We start from the raw sequence: 23,506 nt of genomic DNA on the forward strand, positions 1-23,506 counted from the left end.
ACCTGTTTTGAAATTCATATAAAAATCAAGTATGCTGGCGCCACGGCTCAATAGGCTAATCCTCCACCTAGCAGCACCGGCACCCTGGGTTCTAGTCCCGGTCGGGGCACCGGATTCTGTCCCGGTTGCCCCTCTTCCAGGCCAGCTCTCTGCTGTGGCCCGGGAGTGCAGTGGAGGATGGCCCAAGTGCTTGGGCCCTGCACCCCATGGGAGACCAGGAGAAGCACCTGGCTCCTGCCTTCAGATCAGCGCGGTGCACCAGCCGCAGCCCTCCAGCCGCAGCGGCTATTGGAGGGTGAACCAACGGCAAAAGGAAGACCTTTCTCTCTGTCTCTCTCTCTCTCTCACTGTCCACTCTGCCTGTCAAAAAAAAAAAAAATCAAGTATGCAATTTTTTGCCCCTTTGTCAATGAGATTCTTCCGTGTTATGCATGTAGTAGTATCCTCAGTGTACTTTTTCTTAATGAATGAGGTTCACTAAAAAGCCTCTTCAGTCCCATAAAGTTTCCCACATTTTAATTCCTCAATTATTTTATTCCAGATATTTCCCTTTTACACATTACAGTCAGTCCTCCATATCCAACAGACATTCTCATCCACAAATTCAACCAACCCTGGATCAAAATTACTCAAAAAAACAAAATCAAAAAAGCCCCTCCACATCTGTACTAAATAAACATGTACAGACTTTTTTTTCTTTGTCATTGTTTCCTTAACAACATAACTATTTACATATCATTTACATTGTGTTAGATATTAAAAGTAACCTAAAGATAATTTAAGTTATTCAGGAAGATGGACATAGGTTATATGTAAATATTATGTCATCTTACCTAACGGACTTAGCACCTGTGCTTTTTGGTTCTGGAACCAATCCCCTGCAGATATTGAGGGATGACTGTACTTTAAAAAAAAAATTGACTGCTCATGACACTTATTTGTCTTCTCAAGACCCCAGCCAGCAGGTAGGCCACTGCTTATGACACCCTCATCCCATATTGGAATGCCAATTTGAATCCCAGATATTCTGCTTCTTATCCAGCTTCTTGGAAAAGCAGTGGAGGATGGCCCAAGTAATTTGTTTCTGCCACCCACATTGGAGACCTGGACAGATTTCCAGGTTCCTGGCTTCAGCGTGACCTAGTCCCAGCCACTGGGGAAGGCAACCAGCATTGGAAACTCTCTCCCTCTCTCTCTCTTCCTTCTCTCTGTCTCTCCCTTTCTATGTCACTTTGCCTTTCAAACATATAAATCTTTAAGAAGAAAAGACTCCAAGTGGCTAAGATCTAAGGGATTGTGGTTTAATAAAGTGGCATACACATTCCTTTAGATGAGCCCTTACCTTATGCACTTTTTTCATCATTCCTAGAAGAACTTTAAGATTATTATCATTCTGATAGGTTCGAGGGCCATAAGCCAGGGAGACGACAGCTGTTTTAAGCATCTGGATCAGTGTATTCAGAGAAGATTCTTGCAAAGATGCCCAACACCTTTCTGAGGAGTATAAAATCAGTCATGATAAAGACAGTCCAGTTATGTCCCACCCCCCCCATACCAGTCCCTCAGTCTCTACCAAGTTCTTTAATATAAGAAATGAATAATGTTCTCCACTTGAGATGTCACAACCCATGACATATCCTTTCCAAGGCCCTCATTCTAGACAACACTACTCACAGATGTGGGCAGGAAATGCTTGCCCTGGTTAAGTGTCATTAGAATTAAAAGTTCAAACTATGGATTTGAAGAACATTGTTCAACTAACTGAGCACCAAAAAGGAAACCTGTTAAAGTGAAATGAACACTATGAGAAACGGTGACTTGATCAGTCCTTGCCCTGACTGTTGATGAACAACTTAATACGTTATCCCTCTTAGTATTTTTTTTGTTTGTTCTACTTAATACTTTTGGTTGAATACTATAATCAATACACAGTTATTCTTAAGTGTTGAAACTTAACTGAAAAGTGATCGCTATTAAATATAAGAGTGGGAATAAGAGAGGGAAGAGATGTGCAATTCGGGACATGCTCAAGCTGACTTACCTCAAACGGTAGAGTTAGAAACATACCAGGGGATTCCAATTCAATCCCATCAAGGTGGCATGTACCAATGCCATCTCACTAGTCCCAGTGATCAATTTCTGTTCACAATTGATCATAATGAAAGGACTAAGAGCCAAAGGGAGCACATAAACAAGACCAGTGTCGGCAAATACTAGCTGATAGAATAAAAAAGGAAGAGGACAATCCAACATGGGAAGTGAGATACACAGCAGACTCATAGAATGGCAGATGTCCTAAACAGCACTCTGGCCTCAGAATCAGCCCTTAAGGCACGTGGATCTGGCTGAAAAGCCCATGAGAGTATTTCAGGCATGGAAAGCCAAGACATTCTGGCAAAAAAAAAAAAAAAAAAAAAAAAAAAAAAAAAAAAAAACAAACCACAACCTAAATGAAAGATCTTTGCGAGTGAGATCCCAGTGGAAAGAACAGGTCATCAAAGAAGGAGGTACCTTTCCCTGAAGAGAGGAGAAAACTTCCACTTTGATTACGACCTTGTCTAAATATGATCAGAGTCGGTGAACTCGGCCGGCGCCGCGGCTCACTAGGCTAATCCTCCGCCTAGCGGCGCTGGCACACCGGGTTCTAGTCCCGGTTGGGGCCCCGGATTCTGTCCCGGTTGCCCCTCTTCCAGGCCAGCCCTCTGCTGTGGCCAGGGAGTGCAGTGGAGGATGGCCCAGGTGCTTGGGCCCTGCACCCCATGGGAGGCCAGGAAAAGCACCTGGCTCCTGGCTCCTGCCATCGGATCAGCGCGGTGCGCCGGCCGCGGCGGCCATTGGAGGGTGAACCAACGGCAAAGGAAGACCTTTCTCTCTGTCTCTCTCTCTCACTGTCCACTCTGCCTGTCAAAAAAAAAAAAAAAAAAAAAAAAGAATCAGTGAACTCAAAAGGCTTCCATAGCCTTGGCAACTCATGACAAGAGCCTTGGGTGATTACTGATGCCATAAACAAGAGTGCTAATTTGTTAAGTCAACAACAGGAGTCACTGTGCACTTATTCCTCATGTAGGATCTCTGTCCTTAATGTGCTATACAGTGTGATTTAATGCTATAACTAGTACTCAAACAGTATTTTTCACTTTGAGTTTCTATGTGGGTGCAAACTGTTGAAATCTTTACTTAATATATACTAAACTGATCTTCTGTATATAAAGAGAATTGAAAATGAATCTTGATGTGAATGGAATGGGAGAGGGAGCGGGAGTTGGGAGGGTTGCGGGTGGGAGGGAAGTTATGGGGGGGAAGCCATTGTAATCCATAAATTGTACTTTGGAAATTTATATTTACTAAATAAAAGTTTAAAAAAATGAAAGTAAATTAATATATATTATTTTTTAAATGTGTGGGAACAATTGGAAACATTCAGAAAAAAAAGTAACTCCAGATGGATCAAAAATTTAAACATAAAAATGAAATAATATAAATATAGTAATAATATAAATATAATATAATAAATATATATTATATTGTTATATATTATTATATAAATATAATAATATAAATATAGTAGTAACATGAGAATTTTTAAAATTTCAGGGTGAGGTCAGTTTTTTGAAGAATGATCCTTGGGGTCAGCACTACGATGCCAACATGCAGTGTTGGCATCCCATATGGGTGCTGGTTTCAGTCCTGGCTGTTCCACTTCCAGTCCATCTCTCTGATAATGTTCCTGGTAAGGCAGCAAAAGATGGCCTGTGGGGAGCAACTGAGACTAGACTAAGTTACTGGAATTAAGACTTATTCTATGCATCTGCTCTCCCACAATATGGCGCTGAGAGAGAAAGACCAAACAACCTCTACGCAGCTGCCTCATCAGTTTGATAAGCTGCAGGAGCTGATCCTGCTCCTGATTGGAGGAGAGCAGCATGCTCAGCGTGTGGGCAGCAGAGTTGGGATTGGTGGAAGAGGACTATAAAGGAGGGGAGAGACAACATGCACCAGGAACATCTGAAGGAACACCTGAGGAACATCTGAGCAGCCCCCGAGAGAGCAGGCCGGTGGTGTGCCGTTCCTCCGCGGAAGCGGGGAAAGCGGCAGGGGGTGCCGCCTCCTCCACGGAGGTGGAGGGGCCAGCAGCCAACCCGGGACAGCGTCGTTCCTCCGCGAGTGAGGGACTGGCAGCTAACCCGGGAAGAGCCGGGCAGACAAAAGAACAGCGCAGGGTCCAGTGTCGTTCCTCCGCGAATGGGGGAGCGACAATGGCCCACATGCTTGGCTCCTGCACCCACATGGGAGACCCAGAGGAAGCTCCTGGCTTTGGCCTGGCCCAGCCCCAGCCTTTGAAGCCGTTTGGAGAGTGAACCAGCAGATGGAAAATCTTGATCGCTTGTTCTCTCTCTCTCTCCTCTCTGTATCTCTACCTTTTAAACCAATCAATCAATCTTTAAAAAGAATGATTCTCAAATCTAGAAACCACAAAAAATAGTAAGCTATATAGAAATTTTTAAAAATAATTATGCATGGGAAAAATAACACAAAGTAAGAATTTTTTTCATAATATAAGGAGAAAAATTCTTACAATTCTTATTATTGATAAAAGATTAACTTCCTTAATAGTTTAAAAGTTCCTAAAATAAAACAGAAAAACACTAACAATCAATAGAAAAAGGGCCAAGACAGTAGTCTATAGTTCATAGACTATTATATTGAAGTAGATCTAAGAAAATCAATACAATCTCATTCATAATAAGAAACATTCCAACTAAAATCAAAGAGACTTATTTTTCTGGAATGGCAAAGATCAGTCTGATAATGCTGTTAAAAAGTTTGTAGGCCAATATTTTCATATTTGCTGATGTATAAATTGCTACATCTTCTGTCATGGCTGCCATGTTGCCCAGATCCAGGACTGCAATTTACATAGACTTCAGAGTGAATGTTAGCCACTTAAAGTTGGGTGACATAGTGGCCCTGACCTCTATGGAGGATTATTCGGCAAAATCTTTCAAAATAAAAGTTCACATACAATTTGATTCATTAACTTTGCTTCCCAGAATGTTTCCTACATGGGTAACATATATACATACATATATATTACACACATGTGTATATATATATATATATGTGCAAAGAAATGCATGTTAGCACTGTTGTACTTGCAACAGTATTTGTTATAGAAACAACTATCCATAGTATATCCTCTCATCATAGGAGGCATTTCTATAGGTCCTGTAATGGAAGGATCTCCATGAAACATCATTAAGTGGCAAAAACCAAGTGATCTAAGAAGAATGTGCATGGAAGGGAGGGAGGGAGGGAGGGAGGGAGGAAGGAAGGAAGGAAGGAAGGAAGGAAGGAAGGAAGGAAGGAAGGAAGGAAGGAAGGAGGAAGCTGGCATTGTAGCATACAGCATAGAGGGTAAAGCCAATACCTGCAATGCTGGCATCCCATATAGGTGCCAGTTCGAGTCCTGACTGCTCCACTTCCAACCAGCTCCCTGCTAATGTGCCTGAGAAGGTAATGAAAAATGGCCAAAGTGCTTGGGCTTCTGTACCCACATGGGAGATGCAGAAGAAGCTTCAGGCTCCTGGCTTCAGCCCAGTATTGCAGCCATTTGGGGAGTGAATCAATGGATGGAAGATTACACATTCTCTGTCTCTCTCTCTCTCTCTCTCTAACTCTAGCTTTCAAATAAATAAATAAATGCTCTAAAAAAGGACATGGCGGGGGGGCAGTGCTGTGGCACAGCAGGTAAAGCCAAAGCCTGCAGTGCTGGCATCCCATATGGGCACAGGTTTGAGTTCTGGCTGCTCTACTTCTGATCCAGCTCTCTGCTATGGCCTGGTAAAGCAGTAGAAGATGGCCCAAGTCCTTGGGCCCCTGTACCAATGTGGGAGACCCAGAAGAAGCTCCTGGCTCCTGGCTTTGGATCAACGCAGATCTTGCCATTGCAGCCATCTGGGAAGTGAATCAATGGATGGAAGACCGACCTCTCTCTCTCTCTCTCTCTCTCTCTCTCTCTCCCTCTCTCTCCTCTCTCTCCCTCTTGCCTCTGCCTCTCTGTAACTCTCTGCCTTTCAAATAAATAAATAAATCTTTAAAAAATAAATAAAAAGACTGCCGGCGCCGCGGCTCACTAGGCTAATACTCCACCTGCGGCGCCGGCACAGCGGGTTCTAGTCCCGGTCGGGGCGCCAGATTCTGTCCCGGTTGCCCCTCTTCCAGGCCAGCTCTCTGCTGTGGCCAGGGAGTGCAGTGGAGGATGGCCCAAGTGCTTGGGCCCTGCACCCCATGGGAGACCAGGAGAAGCACCTGGCTCCTGCCATCGGATCAGCGTGTTGCGCCGGCCGAGGCAGCCATTGGAGGGTGAACCAACGGCAAAGGAAGACCTTTCTCTCTGTCTCTCTCTCTCTCTCACTGTCCATTCTGCCTGTCAAAAAAAAAAAAAAAAAAACTTAAAAAAATAAATAAAAAGGACATTTGTTTGTGTCTATATATAGTGAATATACTATAGTGACTATAATATATATATATATATAGAGAGAGAGAGAGAGAGAGAGGTTTATACAAGAAACTTTTGAGGTTTATGTAAGAATCCATAACCACCAGGACAAAAATTGCATGGCTATATTTTACTGTATATCTTTTTTTACCTTTTAAGCTTTAGATCTTCATCTTAAAATGATAAAATGATAAAAATGCAGCCCATAGTATTGAATAAAATAAACAATAATAAAAAGTTTAACATTTGTTTTTCATCATCTCTAGTTAAAATATCTAAGGTTTAAAAATAACATGAGCAAAAAGTTTGTAAATATGGATTGATCTTTAGTGAAAACTCTATGGTTATCAAACTCACATCTAAAGCCATGTGTGCTTCGTTTTTATTTATTTATTTATATTTATTTGACAGATAGAGTTAGACAGTGAGAGAGAGAGACAGAGAGAAAGGTCTTCCCTCCATTGGTTTGCCCCCCAAATGGCCACTACGGCTGGAGCTACGCTGATCTGAAGCCAGGATCCAGGTGCTTCCTCCCGGTCTCCCATGTGGGTGCAGGGGCCCAAGCACTTGGGCCATCCTCCACTGCCTTCCCGGGCCACAGCAGAGAACTGGACTGGAAGAGGAGCAACCGGGACTAGAACCCGTTGTCAATATGGGATGCCGGTGCCACAGGCGGAGGATTAACCAAGTGAGCCACGGTGCTGGCCCAGTCTAAAGGTGTAAGAACTACACCTGCTCTGCGTGCTAATACTGATGGTTTTAATAGATTTAGGTTAATCTGTGAAGAAATTAATACCCCATGCATTCAAGTATTTGTGTACTTTGGAACCTTCTATCCCAAATTTGCCAAACTTCTACTTCAGACAGCAACTCTATTAACAATACAGATAATATGACATAAAACTTACTCAGTATTTGTAAAGACTTGCTACTCATGTTACAAACAGCCTCTGCAAATGGAGCCACCAGCTTGTTTGAGTTCTCAAAATCACACATCATAGGACATTCTGGGAGCAGAAGGAAAATTAACAAAGCTTCTTGGTGCGGAGAATGACATGGAAGAGCTTTGAGCAGATTATCCTCAAGACTTGTCTGTATCTGTGGTGGGAAAAGGATCCAGAAAAAAGCCCACACAGGGCAGATTCTGAGAAACAAGCTCTGTGACCAGGGTTCCAGCTGACAGGTTCCAGGGGGAATAATCATTTATTCTTTCTGAAACCTACTGGTGAAATGCCATCCCTCCTTACATCCCACATGTCCCCGAGGTGGTATGTGAGAGCCATCCGCCCCATTTTATGTCAGGGTGTATAAAAGAAATGAAGTCAAACCTCATGGACATGGACATATTGAGTGAACTGGAAGTCTTGTTTTTTATTTTCCTTGCAAACTGTTGAACTGTTTACTTAGTATAGAGTTGGTCTTCTGTGTATTAAGTTAATTGAAAATGGATCTTAGTGGAGAATGAGACTGCGAATGGGAGAGGGAGGAGTAGGAGAGTTGGTTGGAGGGTGGGTATGGTGGGAAGAATCATTACATTCCTAAAGTTGTACTTATGAAATGCATGAAGTCTGGATTACTTAAATAAAAGGTTTCTTTGGGGGAAAAACTAAATAATAAAAAAAAAAACATAACACAAACCCCTAATTTAGAGCAATACTGTATACATATCATGCTAGTAAAAGGGAACTTCAAAAAGTTCGTGGAAAATGAAATTAAAAGATAAATTGGGACAAGGATTTAGTATAGTGGTTAAGATGCCTACATCTCACATCAGACTGCCTGTGTTCTGTACTCAGCTCCAGCTCCTGATGCCATCTTCATGCTAACACAGACCCTGGAGCCAGTGAAGATGGCCAAGTAGTTGTGTTACTGCCCCCTATGTGTGAGACAGTGTCTAGAATATAGAAACTTAATGCTGAACACTAGATCCCTCGTCCAGCCTGAATAAAATTAAACTATAATCATAGTCCTTCCTGTAAAGAAATTCTGCTATTTTATTTCTCAAGTATTAGCTATTTACCAAAGAAGAAATCCAATTCTCTTCTGTTAACTTCTTGAAGGTGTCTCTTGCCTTTTGTAAGTCCACATCCATGGAAATAGCTTCTCCTGTTCCCCTTTGACCACAAGAAACGAAAAAAAAAAAAAAAGATATAAACAGAACGCTATTTCCAAATTTCATGCATTACTTGCTTTATTTTATTGCATAAAAGACAGACTTTTTTTTCAAAGCTTACCTCTTTTCAAAATAATGAACTTACTTGACACAATAAAACATAAATTATATATCTTCCTTGTTAAGAGAATAGGTAACAATTTATTATCTCAATATTGGTTACATCAAGTTTGGACTGAAATATTTTTACAATTGTATATACTAAGTCTGTTAAGTGAAGCCATCTACACTACACTCAGCTTGTACACTAAGAATTGCAACTACCTACTTACCTTGCTGTTTCCACCAATTCTGGATTGCTGAATATTTACCAAAAACCAGTCAAGCTCCCAGTCTTTGCTTCCCACACCGAAAGACCATCCAGGTATGGTGTTCTCACTGGCTGTCTTATTAACAAGTTGTTTGACATTTGACAAGTCTAACAATGTTTAAAATAATAGACCACCAAGAAATAGTATCAGGGCTAAAATATTTGTGCAAGTAGTAAGCAAAGATTTGGAAGTTTCTCCTTAAAGTATGTTCTCCTTTATAGCCTTTGACACCTTAAGAATTCATAACTCCTGAGAAACATGTGTGGATAATTTGCTGAGTTTGAAAGGCAATTTTTTTAATGTTTATTTGAAAGGTAGTTACAAGCTGGCGCCGCAGCTCACTAGGCTAATCCTCCGCCTTGCGGCGCTGGCACACCGGGTTCTAGTCCCGGTTGGGGCAACGGATTCTGTCCCGGTTGCCCCCCTTCCAGGCCAGCTCTCTGCTGTGGCCAGGGAGTGCAGTGGAGGATGGCCCAAGTGCTTGGGCCCTGCACCCCATGGGAGACCAGGAGAAGCACCTGGCTCCTGCCTTCAGATCAGCGCTGGCCGCGGCGGCCATTGGAGGGTGAACCAACGGCAAAGGATAGACCTTTTTCTGTCTCTCTCTCTCTCTCACTGTCCACTCTGCCTGTCAAAAAAATAAAATAAATAAAAAAGAAAGGTAGAGTTACAGAGATAGAGAACTTTCACCTGCTGGTTCACTCTCCAAATGGCCAGAGCCAGGAACCAGAAACTCCATCCCCATCTCCCACATGGGTGGCAGGGGCCCGGGCACTTGGGGCATCTTTGCTGCTTTCTCAGGCCCATTAGCAGAGAGCTGGATCTGAAATGGAGCACCGGTGGGCAGGTGGCTTAACCTGCTGCCACACAAAGATAATATTTTTAAGGTATATAGGGTTCTCTGAGGTTGCAGTGGGGAAGAAATAGAATCCTTTGACTGAGACAGTCTTTCCCCTCCAGTATGGAAGGGTAGCAAAGAGAAGAAGGCAAAGGGAGAGAAAGATGACAGAATTAGAAGAGGGAAGTGGTCCTGGTTTTGAAACCAGAACATCCCCTTAATTGGGTTCCCCTTACCACCCCAGAGAGCAAAAGCCTCAAACTGTGTTTCCCCCAACCTTCCTTGCTGCACTACACTTGAACAGTAGGTTTCAGCCTTTATAAACGTCTGATCACATCATTTACAGCTCCTATTGTCCAGAAGAGCTGGTTCAAAGACTTAGTTGCTCATGCACAGAGGGACTCCAGTGCACACAGAAGAAAAGACCTCACCTGCGGAACCAAAGAGAGGCAAGCAGGACCGGAACTTGGATGCACCGGAGCCCTTTCCAAGCCAGCAGTCCCATGAACAAGAAAATCCTGGGCCAGAGCCTGTCTTACTAAACTTCACCATAAATGGCCTGATTCCAAGCCCCACCCCAATCAAAGCCTGTCTCGCCAGTTTTTCCTATTGAATCCATAAAAGTTTACTCCAGACCACTCTTTGGGGAGGCAGATTTGAGTCATAACACCTGTCTCCTTTTTATTTGAGTCACAACACCTGTCTCCTTTTTGCTGGCCAGCAAAGACAAGTGTTACAGACTGGTGTGTGTAGGCGTTGGGCAGCAGATCTACCTCTTTCAGTAACATTCTCTTGCTTTTGGCGGGATAAGTAAAGATGAATAGGGATGCCTTTTGGATTCCAGCAGCATGCTTCTTCAGGAAGTGATAGCAAGAAGCCCTAAGAGCTTCCTGAGCTTTTCTGGTGAAACTGTTAGAGCCCTTGGGGTCGGCACTGTGGTGCAGCGGGTTAACGCCCTGGCCTGAAGTGCTGGCATCTCATATGAGTGCTGGTTCGAGACCCAGCTGCTCCACTTCCGATCCAGCTCTCTGCTATGGCCTGGGATAGCAATAGGAGATGGCCCAAGTCCTTGGGCCCCTGCACCCACGTGGGAAACCCGGAGGAGGCTCCTGGCTCTTGGCTTCGGATAAGCACAGCTCCAGCTGTTGTAGCCATTTGGGGAGTGAAGCAGCAGATGAAAGACCTCTCTCTCTCTCTCTCTCTCTCTCTACCTCTCCTTCTCTCTCTATGTAACTCTGACTTTCAAATAATAAAAATAAATCTTTAAAAAAAAAAAAGAAACTGTTAGGCCCCAACAGTTCGGTGAGGCCCCAAGCTGACCTCGAACGCACCCAGGCTGGGAACCAGTAACACTACTGGAGGTTGTGTACATGCAAGAGATGGCAGCAAGGGTTAAATGAGTACCACCTAGCGGCCAGGAGGGAGTCAAACATGTAGAACCTTCTGATGCCAAGTTAACAGCAGAAAAATCAGAATTTCCTCTGCAGCAATGAGTTCAAGGTAGAATAAGATCTATTTCCCTATTGATTTCACAGAGTCGGAATGGTAAGTAAAGTGCACCATTGGCGTGGAAGTGCTAAAGCAATGTGGGATTAAGCTAATCGATTGTCGACACAAAGATCCTGAAACAACATCATTCGGTGGCCAGCCTTGCAGTCCAGTGGGTTAAGCTGCCTTTCTGACACTGGCATCCCACAGAAACTAGTTTGAGTCCTGGCTGCTTTATTTCCCCAGCAACTTCCCACCTTGCTCCCTGCTAAAGCGCCTGGGAAAGCAGTGGAAGGTGGCCCGGGTACTTGAGCCCCTGTCACCCATGTTGGAGACCGAATGGTGTTCCAGTCTTCTGGATTTGGGCTGGTCCACCCTCTGCCACGATAGGAGTAAACCAGTGGATGGGAGATCTCTCTTTCTCTCTCTCCCTCTCTCCCTGCAATGCTATCTTTCAAATAAATAATATCTTTTTAAAAAATCATTTGGTCCAATCAGATAATAGAAGAAGGAAGTGCAGAGGAAGTAAACAATGTTTATTAGTAATCATAACTTATAGTTGTCTTGTAGCAAATCACTTCATAAAATGGAGGAATTCTATGACAATTCTCCAGGCTGGACTTTTTGTATTATAGGTTACAAAATGCACAAATGAAAGTGACTAATTAGAAACATATTTTAAATATTCCCAGTGTTTTAAACAAATACAGTTTCATACAAGTATTACCTTTTCTTTAAAAAACTTGCTGTTAGACAAGCAGGAGATGAAAATATCATCCTAATTTCCCTGAAAAAGAAATAACAAGGGTTAAGTTACAATATTCTACAAAGCATGTCTTCTTTTATCATATCTGAATAAATACTGTGAAAATGTTATTAATAAAAAAATTAATCTCTTAAAGGTCTCCCAAATTCTGAATAGATTAAAACTCTTTATAAATAAAATCCATCCTATGGCGATTAAAAGTCATGAAACTCCATAGAGTAATCTATGAAGATACGAAAACAGTGTATCTTAGTCTTTGTGAGCCTTTTGGATTCCCTCCTGCATCTTTCCTCACCTATGATGGTACCTGGGCTCTCTTATGCACTCAGCATATCTCTTATTTATATTAAATAAAAGGTGCATGGCTAGATCCATCAATGACTTACTCAACCTAAGAGATAACAGGAGAGAATCATGGTTGAAATGCAAAGGCCTTCATCACAATGCATATCCTGTTTCTTATGTCTAGGATAAAATGACCAAGGCTTCAGAAACAGGTAAGAGTGGTTTATAATTTAACAGACAGAGCCACCTTTTAGCCACTTCTTGTTCACTACTTCTTCTTTTCACTGCTATCCATTTTTCCATCAGGGACTGGTTAATTTGGCTTATTTCTGGAAGGGTTTTCCTGGGAATTCTTGTGGAACCAGCATCCTTCAAGGAAGAAAAAAAAACAGGATTATGACCACAAAACACACACACACACACACACGTGCTGAATAAGAGATGATAAGGTAAAACATTTGGCACTGCCCACTCAGGCAGGTGTTTGGTAGAAGAAGCTTAGCATAAGAATGGCTTGGCTGTTGCACTTCCTAGCCTGGGTTATGCTGCTCAGTCTGAATTTTATCACTTTTTTTAAAAAAATAGAATAATACAAAATAACTGAAAACAGGACCTCAAACAGATCATTGTTAATCAATATTCATTACAGGTACTGGTGCTGTGGTGTGGAGGGTAAAGCCGCCGCCTGCAGTGCCGGCATCCCATATGGGTGCTGGTTCGAGTCCTGGCTGCTCCACTTCTGATCCAGCTCTCTGTTACAGCCTGGGAAAGAAGTAGATGGTCCAAGTCCTTGGGCCCTGCACCCGCATGGGAGATCTTGAAGAAGCTCCTGGCTATTGGCTTCAGATCAGCTCAGCTCTGGCCACTGTGACCATTTGGAGAGTGAACCAGTGGCTAGAATACCTCTTTCCACCCTCTCCATCTCTGTAACTCTTTCAAATAAATAAATCTTTTTAAAAATTCATTACACCATTATTCACAATAACAACAACAAGATGGAAACAGAGGTGGACATTTGGTGCAGTGGGGCACCTGCACTCCATACTGGAATGCCTGGTTTGAGTCCCAGCTCCACTTCTAATTCTAGCTTCCTGCTAATGCAGACCCTGGAAGGAAGCAGATGATGGCTTAAGTACTTGGGTCCCTGCCACCTACCTGGGAGACCCAGATCGAGTTCCTAGTTCCAGGCCCAGCCCCAAATGTTGCAGGCATTTGAGGAGTGAACCAGAGGATGAAAAATCTCTGTCTCTCTCTCCCTCTATTTCATCTCCCTGCCCTTCAAAACATATAAATAAATAAATATTTTTAAAAGATGTAAACAACACAAATGTCCATTAACAGACAAATGGATAAACAAATGTGTAAATACCTACAATGGAATATTATTGAGCCTTAAGAGTGAAATTCTGATACATGCTTCAATGTGGATGAACTTTGGAAACATGCTGAGTTCAATAAGCCAGATACAATATTAACAAATATTATATGATTACACTTATATGAATTCTCTAGAATAGACAAACTCCTAGAGACAGAAAGTAGATTTGAGATTATCTAGGGTTGGGGGAGGGAATGAGGAGTTGTCATTTAATAGTTAAAACATTTGCTTGGGGTGATCAGAATTTTGGACATGGACAGTGAATGTAATTAATGCCAATGAACTACATACTTGAAAACCTCTAAAATGGCAAATTTTACATGCTATGTATTTCATCACAAAAATAAATTGAATAACAATACCAATCTCTCTGGCCTTCTAATAGATTAAATCAAACTTTCATGGCATCAGAATCACCTGGCAGGTGATGCTGGTTGGGGGCGGGGGTGTTAAAACAGCTTTCTAGCTGCAATGTCACAGGTGGGTCAGGGCAGAACTCAAGAACTTACAGCTAGACCCTGGGAGGCAGCAGTGAAGGATCAAAATAATTGGGTCCATGTCTCCCATATGGGAGACAGTGGATTGTTCCCAGCTCCTGACTTCAACTCTGGTCCAGCCTTGGCCATTTTAGGCACTGGAGGAATGAACACAAATAGGAACCAACTCTAATTCTCTCTGGTAAAAAAAAAAAAAAGAAATTAAAAAAATTTTTCTTAAATTTGCACCTCACCAATTCTCCAGTGATGAAGATGCTCCCCATTTGGGGACCACACTTGGAGGCCTCCCACCATTCACCCACCTCAAGGGTGCTCTTCCCTTTTTCAGGGGGACAATGATTTCTGCTCTAAGCCCTCAGTTCTGCACCAGATTCTGCTTCCTCTCTCCTGTCAGGGACATTGCTTCTGCCATTATTCACTCTTGCTCAGACACCAGTTTCTACTCTTCCTAATTCTCTACTCTCTTTCCCATCCCAGCTTCTTAGGGTTGTCCCGGGCATAGTTTCTGCTTGCTCCCCTCCTACTGTGTCCAGCCTGTTCCACTCAGGCTCCTCTCCTCTCTCCGCTGAAGCAACACAAGCTTCCCATGGCAAAAACCAACATCCCGTGCTACCCTCACTTGACCTCTCAACTGTGTTCAAGGGGAACTAAACTTTCCCCCCTCTATCAGGCCTAGCAAGCCTTTTTCCTGCCAAGGGCCATGTGGATGTTGATAACCTCCTTCATGGGCCACACAAAATTATCAACTCAAAAATCGACCTGCTACAGATGTATTGACGTTTGAGTCCAGCCTGTGGTTGCCATGGCAGGGCCAGATCAAATGATTCCACAGCCCTCATAGGGCCTGTGGGCTGGACAGTCCGTCCCCACCAGTTTCCTCTCTTGGCCTGATGAGACACCCTCTCCTGGGTTCCCGTCACCTCAGAACCTGCTCCCTTTCTGGCTCCTCCTCCACCATCTGTCCTCTCATGGAGAAATCTGGTGGGGCTCGATTCTGTCCCCCTCTTCTCATTTCTACTTTAAGTACCATGCACAGTCGGATACCAACCACGTGTATCTCCTACTGCCAACACCTCCCCTACGCTGCAGATCCGGAACTTTACCTAAGCCTTTGGGTCTTCTGGCCCACATCCCACACAGCTGGCCCCATCCTCCACAACCGGCTCATCCCGCACAACCTTTCTGTTCCACCTGCCAAGCCTATCCTTGCCCCAGGGCCTTTCCCTGCTCCGTTCCCCCTACTTTGAAGGCTCTTTCTCTGGATCTAAGCAGGGCTAAGATCTCTGTTCAGACCTCACAGTCTCCCTGAGGCCTCTGCAGACAGATATTTTCAGAGAAGCCCATCTCTTTCTCTGGATCTAAGCATGGCTAAGATCTCTGTTCAGACCTCGCAGTGTCTCTGAGGCCTCTGCAGACAGATATTTTTAGAGAAGCCCATCTCATCCAACTCAAATGGTACATTACGTTTTCTTCCAAGTACTCGTCACTCTCTAATGCATTCTTATTTGTTGTACACTCATGTGTTCATTTCCTGGTACTTCCTGTAAAGTACAAAAGCTATGAACAAGGGCAACCTTGCCTGTATTATTTACTCTTGTCCCAAGAGCCAAGAGCAGAGCTTGATCCCAGAAAGGCACTCAATGTTTGTTGACTGACTGACTGATAGCTGTTAAAAGAACAACCCGGGCATCATCTCTTAACTGTCCCCAGTAGCACAGACCCTTTTGCTTCTGGTCATTTTCCGTCCCAAGGAATACAGAACATCTATATAGAGATCAAATTTGAAACAGCCCCAGTAATACAAAAGCATACACTTTAGGAAAATAACTACATCTGTGTGTGTGTGTGTGTGCGTGCGTGTATGTGCTTTAAATCTCCACACAAACATTTCTCAGAAATATAACAGCAAAATCCTCTCTATTCAGAATCAGGAAGACACAAACGTGTGGTAGGTAACAGAGTAGGCTTTGTAGATGTACTCCCTGGATTTTAATCTAGCTCACCGCTCATGAATACAGCAACTTTGGATAAGCTCACCTCAGTTTTTCAAAGGAAAAAATAACATCAACTGGAGTTGACATACGCATTCAACATGTTGATCGTTTTGAAATACTTGACAGGGGCCTGATATGTGGTTAATACCACTCATGTTAATAATTAATGTTATTACTGGCATCAATATTACTTGCTAAAAAAAAAATGCTGGGGGCCGGCGCCATGGCTCAATAGGCTAATCCTCCATCTGCGGCGCCGGCACACCGGGTTCTAGTCCCAGTCGCGGCGCCGGATTCTGTCCCGGTTGCTCCTCTTCCAGTCCAGCTCTCTGCTGTGGCCAGAGAGGGCAGTGGAGGATGGCCCAAGTACTTGGGCCCTGCACCCGCATGGGAGACCAGGAGGCAGCACCTGGCTCCTGGCTTTGGATCAGCGCGGTGCGCCGGCCGCAGCGCGCCAGCCGCAGTGGCCATTGAGGGGCGAACCAACAGAAAAGGAAGACCTTTCTCTCTCTCTCTCTCTCTCTCTCTCTCTCACCATCCACTCTGCCTGTCAAAAAAAAAAAAAAAATTTTTTTTTAAATGCTGGGGCCTGCACTGTGGTGGAGCAGGTAAAGCTGCTGCCTACAGTGTCGGCATCCCATGTGGCACCCGTTTGGGACCCGGTTGCTCCACTTCTGATCCAGCTCTCTACTATAGCCTAGGAAAGCAGTTTAAAATGGCCCAAGTCCTTGGGCCCCTGCACCAACGTAGGAGACCCAGAAGAAGCTCCTGGCTCCTGGCTTCGGATCAGCCCAGCTCCGGCCTTTGCGGCCATCTGGGGAGTAAACCACCAAATGGAAGACCTCTCTCTCTCCTCCCTCTCTCTCTCTCTCTCTGCTTGTCTCTTTATAACTCTGCTCTTCAAATAAATAAATAAATCTTCTAAAAATTTTTTAAAAAATAAAAAAGATTTATAAATGCTAGTACAAAACCAATGACGTTGCGTTTGAGTTCACATCTATTAAGAAGTTTGACAAATGAAGAAGTGAAAATTGCTTAACATATTTTCAAAAGCATTGTAACAGAGGACTTCATTATTTTTAGTAAGAAATCTTACTATATGGATAAGACAATGTTTGAAATAACACTCTGAAATCTACAGAAAAATATAATTTTTAAAAGCAACACAGTGTAATAGGTACCTGAGAAGTTGTCACAAAGTTGGCATAGGTTCCAGCAAAAATGTGTTTGACTTGAACATCCACCAGGTCTAAAAGGAAGTCATAAATCCATGCATAGAGTTTTTAAAAGTAAGAAATAAATGTGATACATTAGCAAGCCAAATTTAGTTACTTATTGGCAATTTACAGTCTCCAAAATGAATTTTGACTATAAAAACCACAAAACAGTAAATTTCATCGATTACACATCATACATGTACTTAGTTTAAAGCTCAATTTTCCATGCACTTGCATGATGAAGCCAGCCTGACCTGCTTTAGAAGAGGTTGGCTTAAATATATAAAAGTACATTATTCGGGGGTGGATGTTTTGCCTAGCAGTTAAGACATTGATTAAGAGACCTGTGTCCCATATCAGAGTGCCTGTGTTCAAATCCCAGCTGCAGCTCCTTACTCAGCTCCCTGCTAATACAAACCGCAGGCATAGCAAGTGATGGCTAAAGTAACTGGGTTCCTGCCACACATGTTAAGAGACCTGGACTTAGTTCTCAGCTCTCAGCTTTGGGCTGGCCCATCCCAGGCCATTTTAGATATCTGGGGACTGAACTAGCAGGTGGAAGCTCCTTATCTATGTGTTTGTCTGCCTCTCAAATTAAAAAAAAAGTTTTAACTATATTATTCAGGTGCTTAAGTAACCATTTAGGACCTTCTTTTGTATTATCTCCATCTTTAGAAGTGATTACCAAATATACCAGGAATCACTGCATTAAAAAAAAAAAAAAAAAAAAACACAACACCTAAGTTGAAAAAAAGAAAAGAAAAGTACTTGAAGAACCATGGTTCTAGGGGCTCCTTTGAAAAGAAGTGGCAGAGGCCAGTGCTGTGGCATAGCAGGTAAAGCTGCCGCCTGCAGTGCCAGCATCCCATATGGGCACCGGTTCGAGTCCCGGCTGCTCCACTTCCGATACAGCTCTCTGCTATGGCCTGGGAAAGCAGTAGAAGATGGCTCAGTCCTTGGGCCCCTGCAGCCATGTGGGAGACTTGGAAGAAGCTCCTGGCTCCTGGCTTCGGATCGGCACAGCTCCAGTGTGGCAGCCCATTGGGGAGTGAACCAGTGGATGGAAGACCTCTCTCTCTCTCTCTCTCTCTCTCTCTGCCTCTCCTTCTCTCTGTGTAACTCCAACTTTCAAATAAGTGAATCTTATAAAAAAAAAAAAAAGAAGAAGAAAAGAAAGTGGCTTATGAGCAGGCTTTCAGCACAGTAGTTGGGGTGCTGCTCGGGACACCATGTCCCATCCTGAAGTTCCTGAGCTGAGTCCTGGCTTTACTTTCGATCCAGCTTTCTGCTGAGGTGCACCCTTGGAGGCAGTGGGGGAGGGGTCCAGTAGTGGGCCCCCTGCCACCCACATGGGAGACCCAAATTGAGTTCCAGGAGCTTGACCTCAACGTGGCCCAGCCCTAGCTATTGCAGGCATTTGAGGGAGTAGGCCAGTGGATAGAGGATCTCTCTTTACTTTTCCCATAAACAAACAATTTTTTAACAAAGAAAGGAAGTACATTAATATTTTCTCTCCAGTGACATCAATGAACACAAAATCTGAAGCAGTGGGACCACTCATACCATCAGCAGAAATCAGGCAGCTAACGCCAACGTCCTCTGGCAGGTCCTCTGGAGGAGTTGGATTGCTTCTGTCCCTTGCTCCACAACCAAAACATACCACCTGGCCAGTGGTGTAGACAAATGCAAGGGTGTGATAACTACAGGAGAGAGAGTGCATTATAATGAAGTCCAGAAGCCATACTCACGGGTTTTGAGAAGGATGATGTCCCTTAACATAAAATAAGAGATTCACACTTATAAAGAACCCAGTGCCCCATCACAGTGTCACTGTCAGAGGGCACCAAATGATGTAGCTGAACAGAGGGTGAGTGAATATACACACTCAGTATCAATCTTAAAGACAGAGTATTATGAATGGTTCTTTACCACGTTTCTATCATTTGCATTTTACATACCAGCATTTTTCTTAATGCATTTGGTAAACACTCAAAAGTGTCCCCATAATTAGGTCACGCATAACTCCGAATACACAGGCAAATATATATCATCTTCTTCAGGCCTGAGATTAACTCTGTGTTATCCACTCAAGCAGGCAAGCACTACCATTTTTGTTATCAATAAACTCCTACTCTGCAGCATCTAGTAGGGTGGCCCTTACACAGTAGATGTCTAATAATTTCTCATAAAAATAAATGAAGTGTCTGATGAAGAAAACCTGAAAAATTGAACTGTATTTGAAATGAAAGAAGTAATTTTTCAGAAATAAAAATGCTCCATAAAAAGAGAAGCCATGGGGCAAGCATTTAGCCCAGTGGCTGAGATGCCCACGTCACCCATTGAAGCGCCGGGTTCCATTCCCAGCTCCAGATCCTGGTCGCAGCTTCCTGCTGATACAGACCCTAGGAGACGGGTGATGGCTCAAGCAGCTGTGTTTCTGCCATCCACATGAGAGTTCTGGATTGAATTCCTGGCTGCCGGCTTTAGCCTAGCCCAGCCATGGTCATTGTAGGGACATACAAGAGTGAACCAGCAAATGTGGGCTCACTCGCTCTCTCTCTCTCTCTCTCTCTCTCCCCCCTACCCCACCATCCTCATATCCCTTTGCCTCTCTAATAATTTTTTAACACACAAAAAAGAGAAGTCACATATTTTAGGGTTTCAAGGTTTGAATATTTTCTATATGAGTTGTTTCTAAGTAATAAAATACAACACTTTTTAACCATGCTACAAAAATAAATAAAGGCTATTACCTTCCACAATCAATCTGTGAGACCAGGCCATCAATTCCTTCCACCAGCTGTGGACCTCTCTTTTCAGCAGTGGAGCTGTGTCCCAGCTGTCCAAAACTATTGTCTCCAAATGTGAACACTTTCCCATCCTGTTTTGAAAAGAAATCAGATTAGTCCAGGTTCAAAAGGCCACTAAAATTTATAAACTAAGTTTCACATAATAGTTACTATTAGAGTTCTATGTGAAATATCAGCTCTGTATAAATAAGAGGATTCTTTATTATTTCTGATAGTGAATACAGTGTTAACATATAAAACATGAAAAATCACTAGCATTCCTTTAGAAACCAGGAACTCTAAGGATGTATTGTACAGCATGGTGACTATGGTTAGGCATAATGTGTTATATACTTAAAAACTGCTAAGAGTAAATCTTAAAGATTCTCACTACACATGAAAAGATAAAAGGTGAGGTGATACATGTTAATGAATTTGACTATGACAATCATTTCATAATATATATATAATTTTTATTTATCAATTATACCACAATAAAGCCAGGGGTGGGGGAAGAACCAAGCACTTACTAAACATTTGTTGAATGAATGGAGGCACAAATTAACTGAATCAAGGTAACACCAACATGTAAGTATAAAAGATGATTCTATGACTAAAAACAACTTTAACTGCCTCATATCAACAGAGAACTACAAAATCCAAACAAGTGAGGTTTTCCTTTTTTTTTTTTTTTTGGACAGGCAGAGTGGATAGTGAGAGAGAAAGGTCTTCCTTTTTGCCATTGGTTCACCCTCCAATGGCCGCCATGGCTGGCGCGCTGCGGCTGGCGCACCGTGCTGATCCGAAGGCAGGAGCCAGGTGCTTCTCCTGGTCTCCCATGGGGTGCAGGGCCCAAGCATTTGGGCCATCCTCCACTGCCTTCCCGGGCCACAGCAGAGAGCTGGCCTGGAAGAGGGGCAACCGGGAAAGAATCCGGTGCCCTGACCGGGACTAGAACCCAGTGTGCCGGCGCCGCTAGGTAGAGGATTAGCCTATTGAGCCATGGCGCCAGCCGGTTTTCCTAATTTAAAACATGCTTTTTTAAAACAAACAACAGGGGCCGGGTGCTATTAGCATAGTGGGTAAAGCCACCATCTGCAACGCCAGCATCCCACATGGGTGCCAGTTCCAGTGGCTCCACTTTCGATCCAACCCTCTGCTAATGTGGCTGGGAAAGCACTAGAAGATGGCCCAAGTGCCTTGGCCCCTGCAACCACATGGGAAACCAGAAGATCCTGGCTCCTGGCTTTAGATTGGCCTAGCTTCAGCTGCTGAGGCCATTTGAGAAGTGAACCAGCGGATGGAAGATCTCTCTCTCTCTCTCTCTCTCTCTCTCATTCTGTCTCTCCAACTCTGCCTTTCAAATAAATAAATAAATCTTTAAGAACAAATAAATTTAAAAAATAAAATGAATAAAAACAGCAGAAGTCATTGGGGCATATATTTTTAAATCAAATATTTCAACTACACAAAGAGTTCTCAAGTCTATTTTTTTAGATTCATTCTTTTTTTAAAAAAATATTGATTTATTTACTTGAAAGTCAGAGTTATACAGAGAGAGAAGGAGAGGCAGAGAGAGAGAGAGGTCTTTCCTCCGCTGGTTCACTCCCCAGATGGCAACAATGGCCGGAGCTACACTGATTCGAAGCCAGGAGCCAGGAGCTTCCTTTGGGTTTTCCCATGGGGGTGCAGGGGCCCAAGGACTTGGGCCATCTTCTACTGCTTTCCCAGGCCATAGCAGAGAGCTGGATCTGAAGTGGAACAACTGGGACTTAAACCGTCGCCCATATGGGATGCCAGCACTGCAGGAGGTGGCTTTACCCACTACGCCACAGTGCCAGCCCCCTTGAGTCTATTCTTTATGGCTACAGAAAGAGCCCATCCCATTGGAAAAGGTTGCATGGCCAGGATAAAAAGGGCAAGAATACATTAGGACACTGGGTCATATTCTGCCAAGCAAGAAATGGAAGGAAATATGTTCTAGTCTATAAAGTAGGTTATCAAAGGATTGCAAAAATTACTTTGCTGCTTCTATGATCAATTTTATCCATAGAACTGCATTGTCCATGAGCAACTGCTAAAAGGATTAGCTCCTATATTCATCTAACTTAGAGGGTATCTGAAAATATTTCCAAAGCAGAAAGTAGCTTTGATCATACGACCTTGAAAACTCTTGTGATTTAAATTTGGTTCATGTTTCCTCTCCAGGTATTTATGTGTTAATGGGTACATCTACACACTGTTGCACATCTTATGTTGTGGTCTGAATGGCTGTGCCTACCCAAAATCCATTTGGAAACCCTAACCTTCAATGTGATGACATCTGCAGGTGATGTGTCAGGCAAATGATTAGGGCCTGAGGGCAGATCCTTCATGAATGGAATTCGTTCCCTTATAAAAGAGGCCCTAGAGAGACTCCTCACCCCTTCCACAAAATAAGGACACAACAAAAACACGGTGATTTACTAATCAGAAAGCTGGCCCTCATCAGACTCTGAATCTGCTCACAACACGACCGGCGACATCACAGCCTCCACAACTGGGAGAAACACGTTTCTATGTTCACGAGCTTCTTGATTTATGATATTTTAACAGTCTAGATAGATGAAAATATCTTGGTTTGCACGCTAATGAATACAGGTACCTTGTTAACACTACTCTGGGATTTTAAAAAATACCAGCACATTAGGATTACCTGAGTGAGCACTGCTGTATGCTCAGAACCACAGCTGATATAAATCACGCCCAGCTTCTTCAGGGCACCAATGGAATGAGGCTTGGGGCTTTGCACTGTTGAAAGAAAGCAGAATGCCTACGGTATAAGAAATGGATTCAGATTTCATGAGGTTTTATATTTTCATATTTTATTATCTGATATGTTAGCATACTTTAAAAGTGAATGATTGGGGGCCGGCGCTGTGGTGCAGTGGGTTAAAAGCCCTGGCCTGAAGTGCTGGCATCCCATATGGGCACTGGTTCTAGTCCCAGCTGCTCCTCTTCTGATCCAGCTCTCTGTTGTGGCCTGGGAAAGCAGTAGAAGATGGCCCAGGTCTTTGGGCCCCTTCACCCACGTGGGAGACCCAGAAGAAGCTCCTGGCTCCTGGCTCCTGGCTTCGGATCGGCACAGCTCCAGCGGTTGCAGCCATCTAGGGAATGAACCAGTGGATGGAAGACCTCTCTCTCTCTGTCTCTGCCTCTCTGTAACTCTGTCTTTCAAATAAATAAAATAAATCTTTAAAAAAAAAAAAGTGAATGATTGAAGTATAAAACA

At 43.4% G+C, this 23,506-nt stretch overlaps 1 protein-coding gene across 7 annotated transcripts in view; it reads right to left on the reverse strand.

Annotated features, from left to right (window-relative positions):
• LOC100345779 (putative E3 ISG15--protein ligase HERC6) overlaps positions 1-23,506 on the reverse strand; it is a 128,639-nt gene that overhangs the window by 23,722 nt on the left and 81,411 nt on the right. For 4 of the 7 annotated variants that reach the window (XM_089303094.1, XM_089303093.1, XM_051819570.3 and 1 more), the window contains 9 exons: positions 22,931-23,025; positions 20,200-20,327; positions 19,010-19,146; positions 17,411-17,478; positions 12,608-12,729; positions 12,037-12,096; positions 8,520-8,619; positions 7,408-7,597; positions 1,343-1,494 (listed from right to left, as the gene is read on the reverse strand). In XM_089303094.1, the coding sequence (XP_089159220.1) occupies positions 1,343-1,494; positions 7,408-7,597; positions 8,520-8,619; positions 12,037-12,096; positions 12,608-12,663 (558 nt within the window). In that variant the 5' untranslated portion in view covers positions 12,664-12,729; positions 17,411-17,478; positions 19,010-19,146; positions 20,200-20,327; positions 22,931-23,025. Of the gene's footprint in view, positions 1-1,342; positions 1,495-7,407; positions 7,598-8,519; positions 8,620-12,036; positions 12,097-12,607; positions 12,730-14,247; positions 14,412-17,410; positions 17,479-19,009; positions 19,147-20,199; positions 20,328-22,930; positions 23,026-23,506 lie in introns of those variants that run through there. The other 3 variants (XM_089303095.1, XM_008267614.5, XM_089303096.1) reach the window with 2 other exon arrangements.

The sequence above is a fragment of the Oryctolagus cuniculus genome, chromosome 8 (assembly GCF_051225735.1).
Source record: "Oryctolagus cuniculus isolate XC-2025 breed Fujian yellow rabbit chromosome 8, ASM5122573v1, whole genome shotgun sequence".
NCBI classification, from domain to species: domain Eukaryota; kingdom Metazoa; phylum Chordata; class Mammalia; order Lagomorpha; family Leporidae; genus Oryctolagus; species Oryctolagus cuniculus.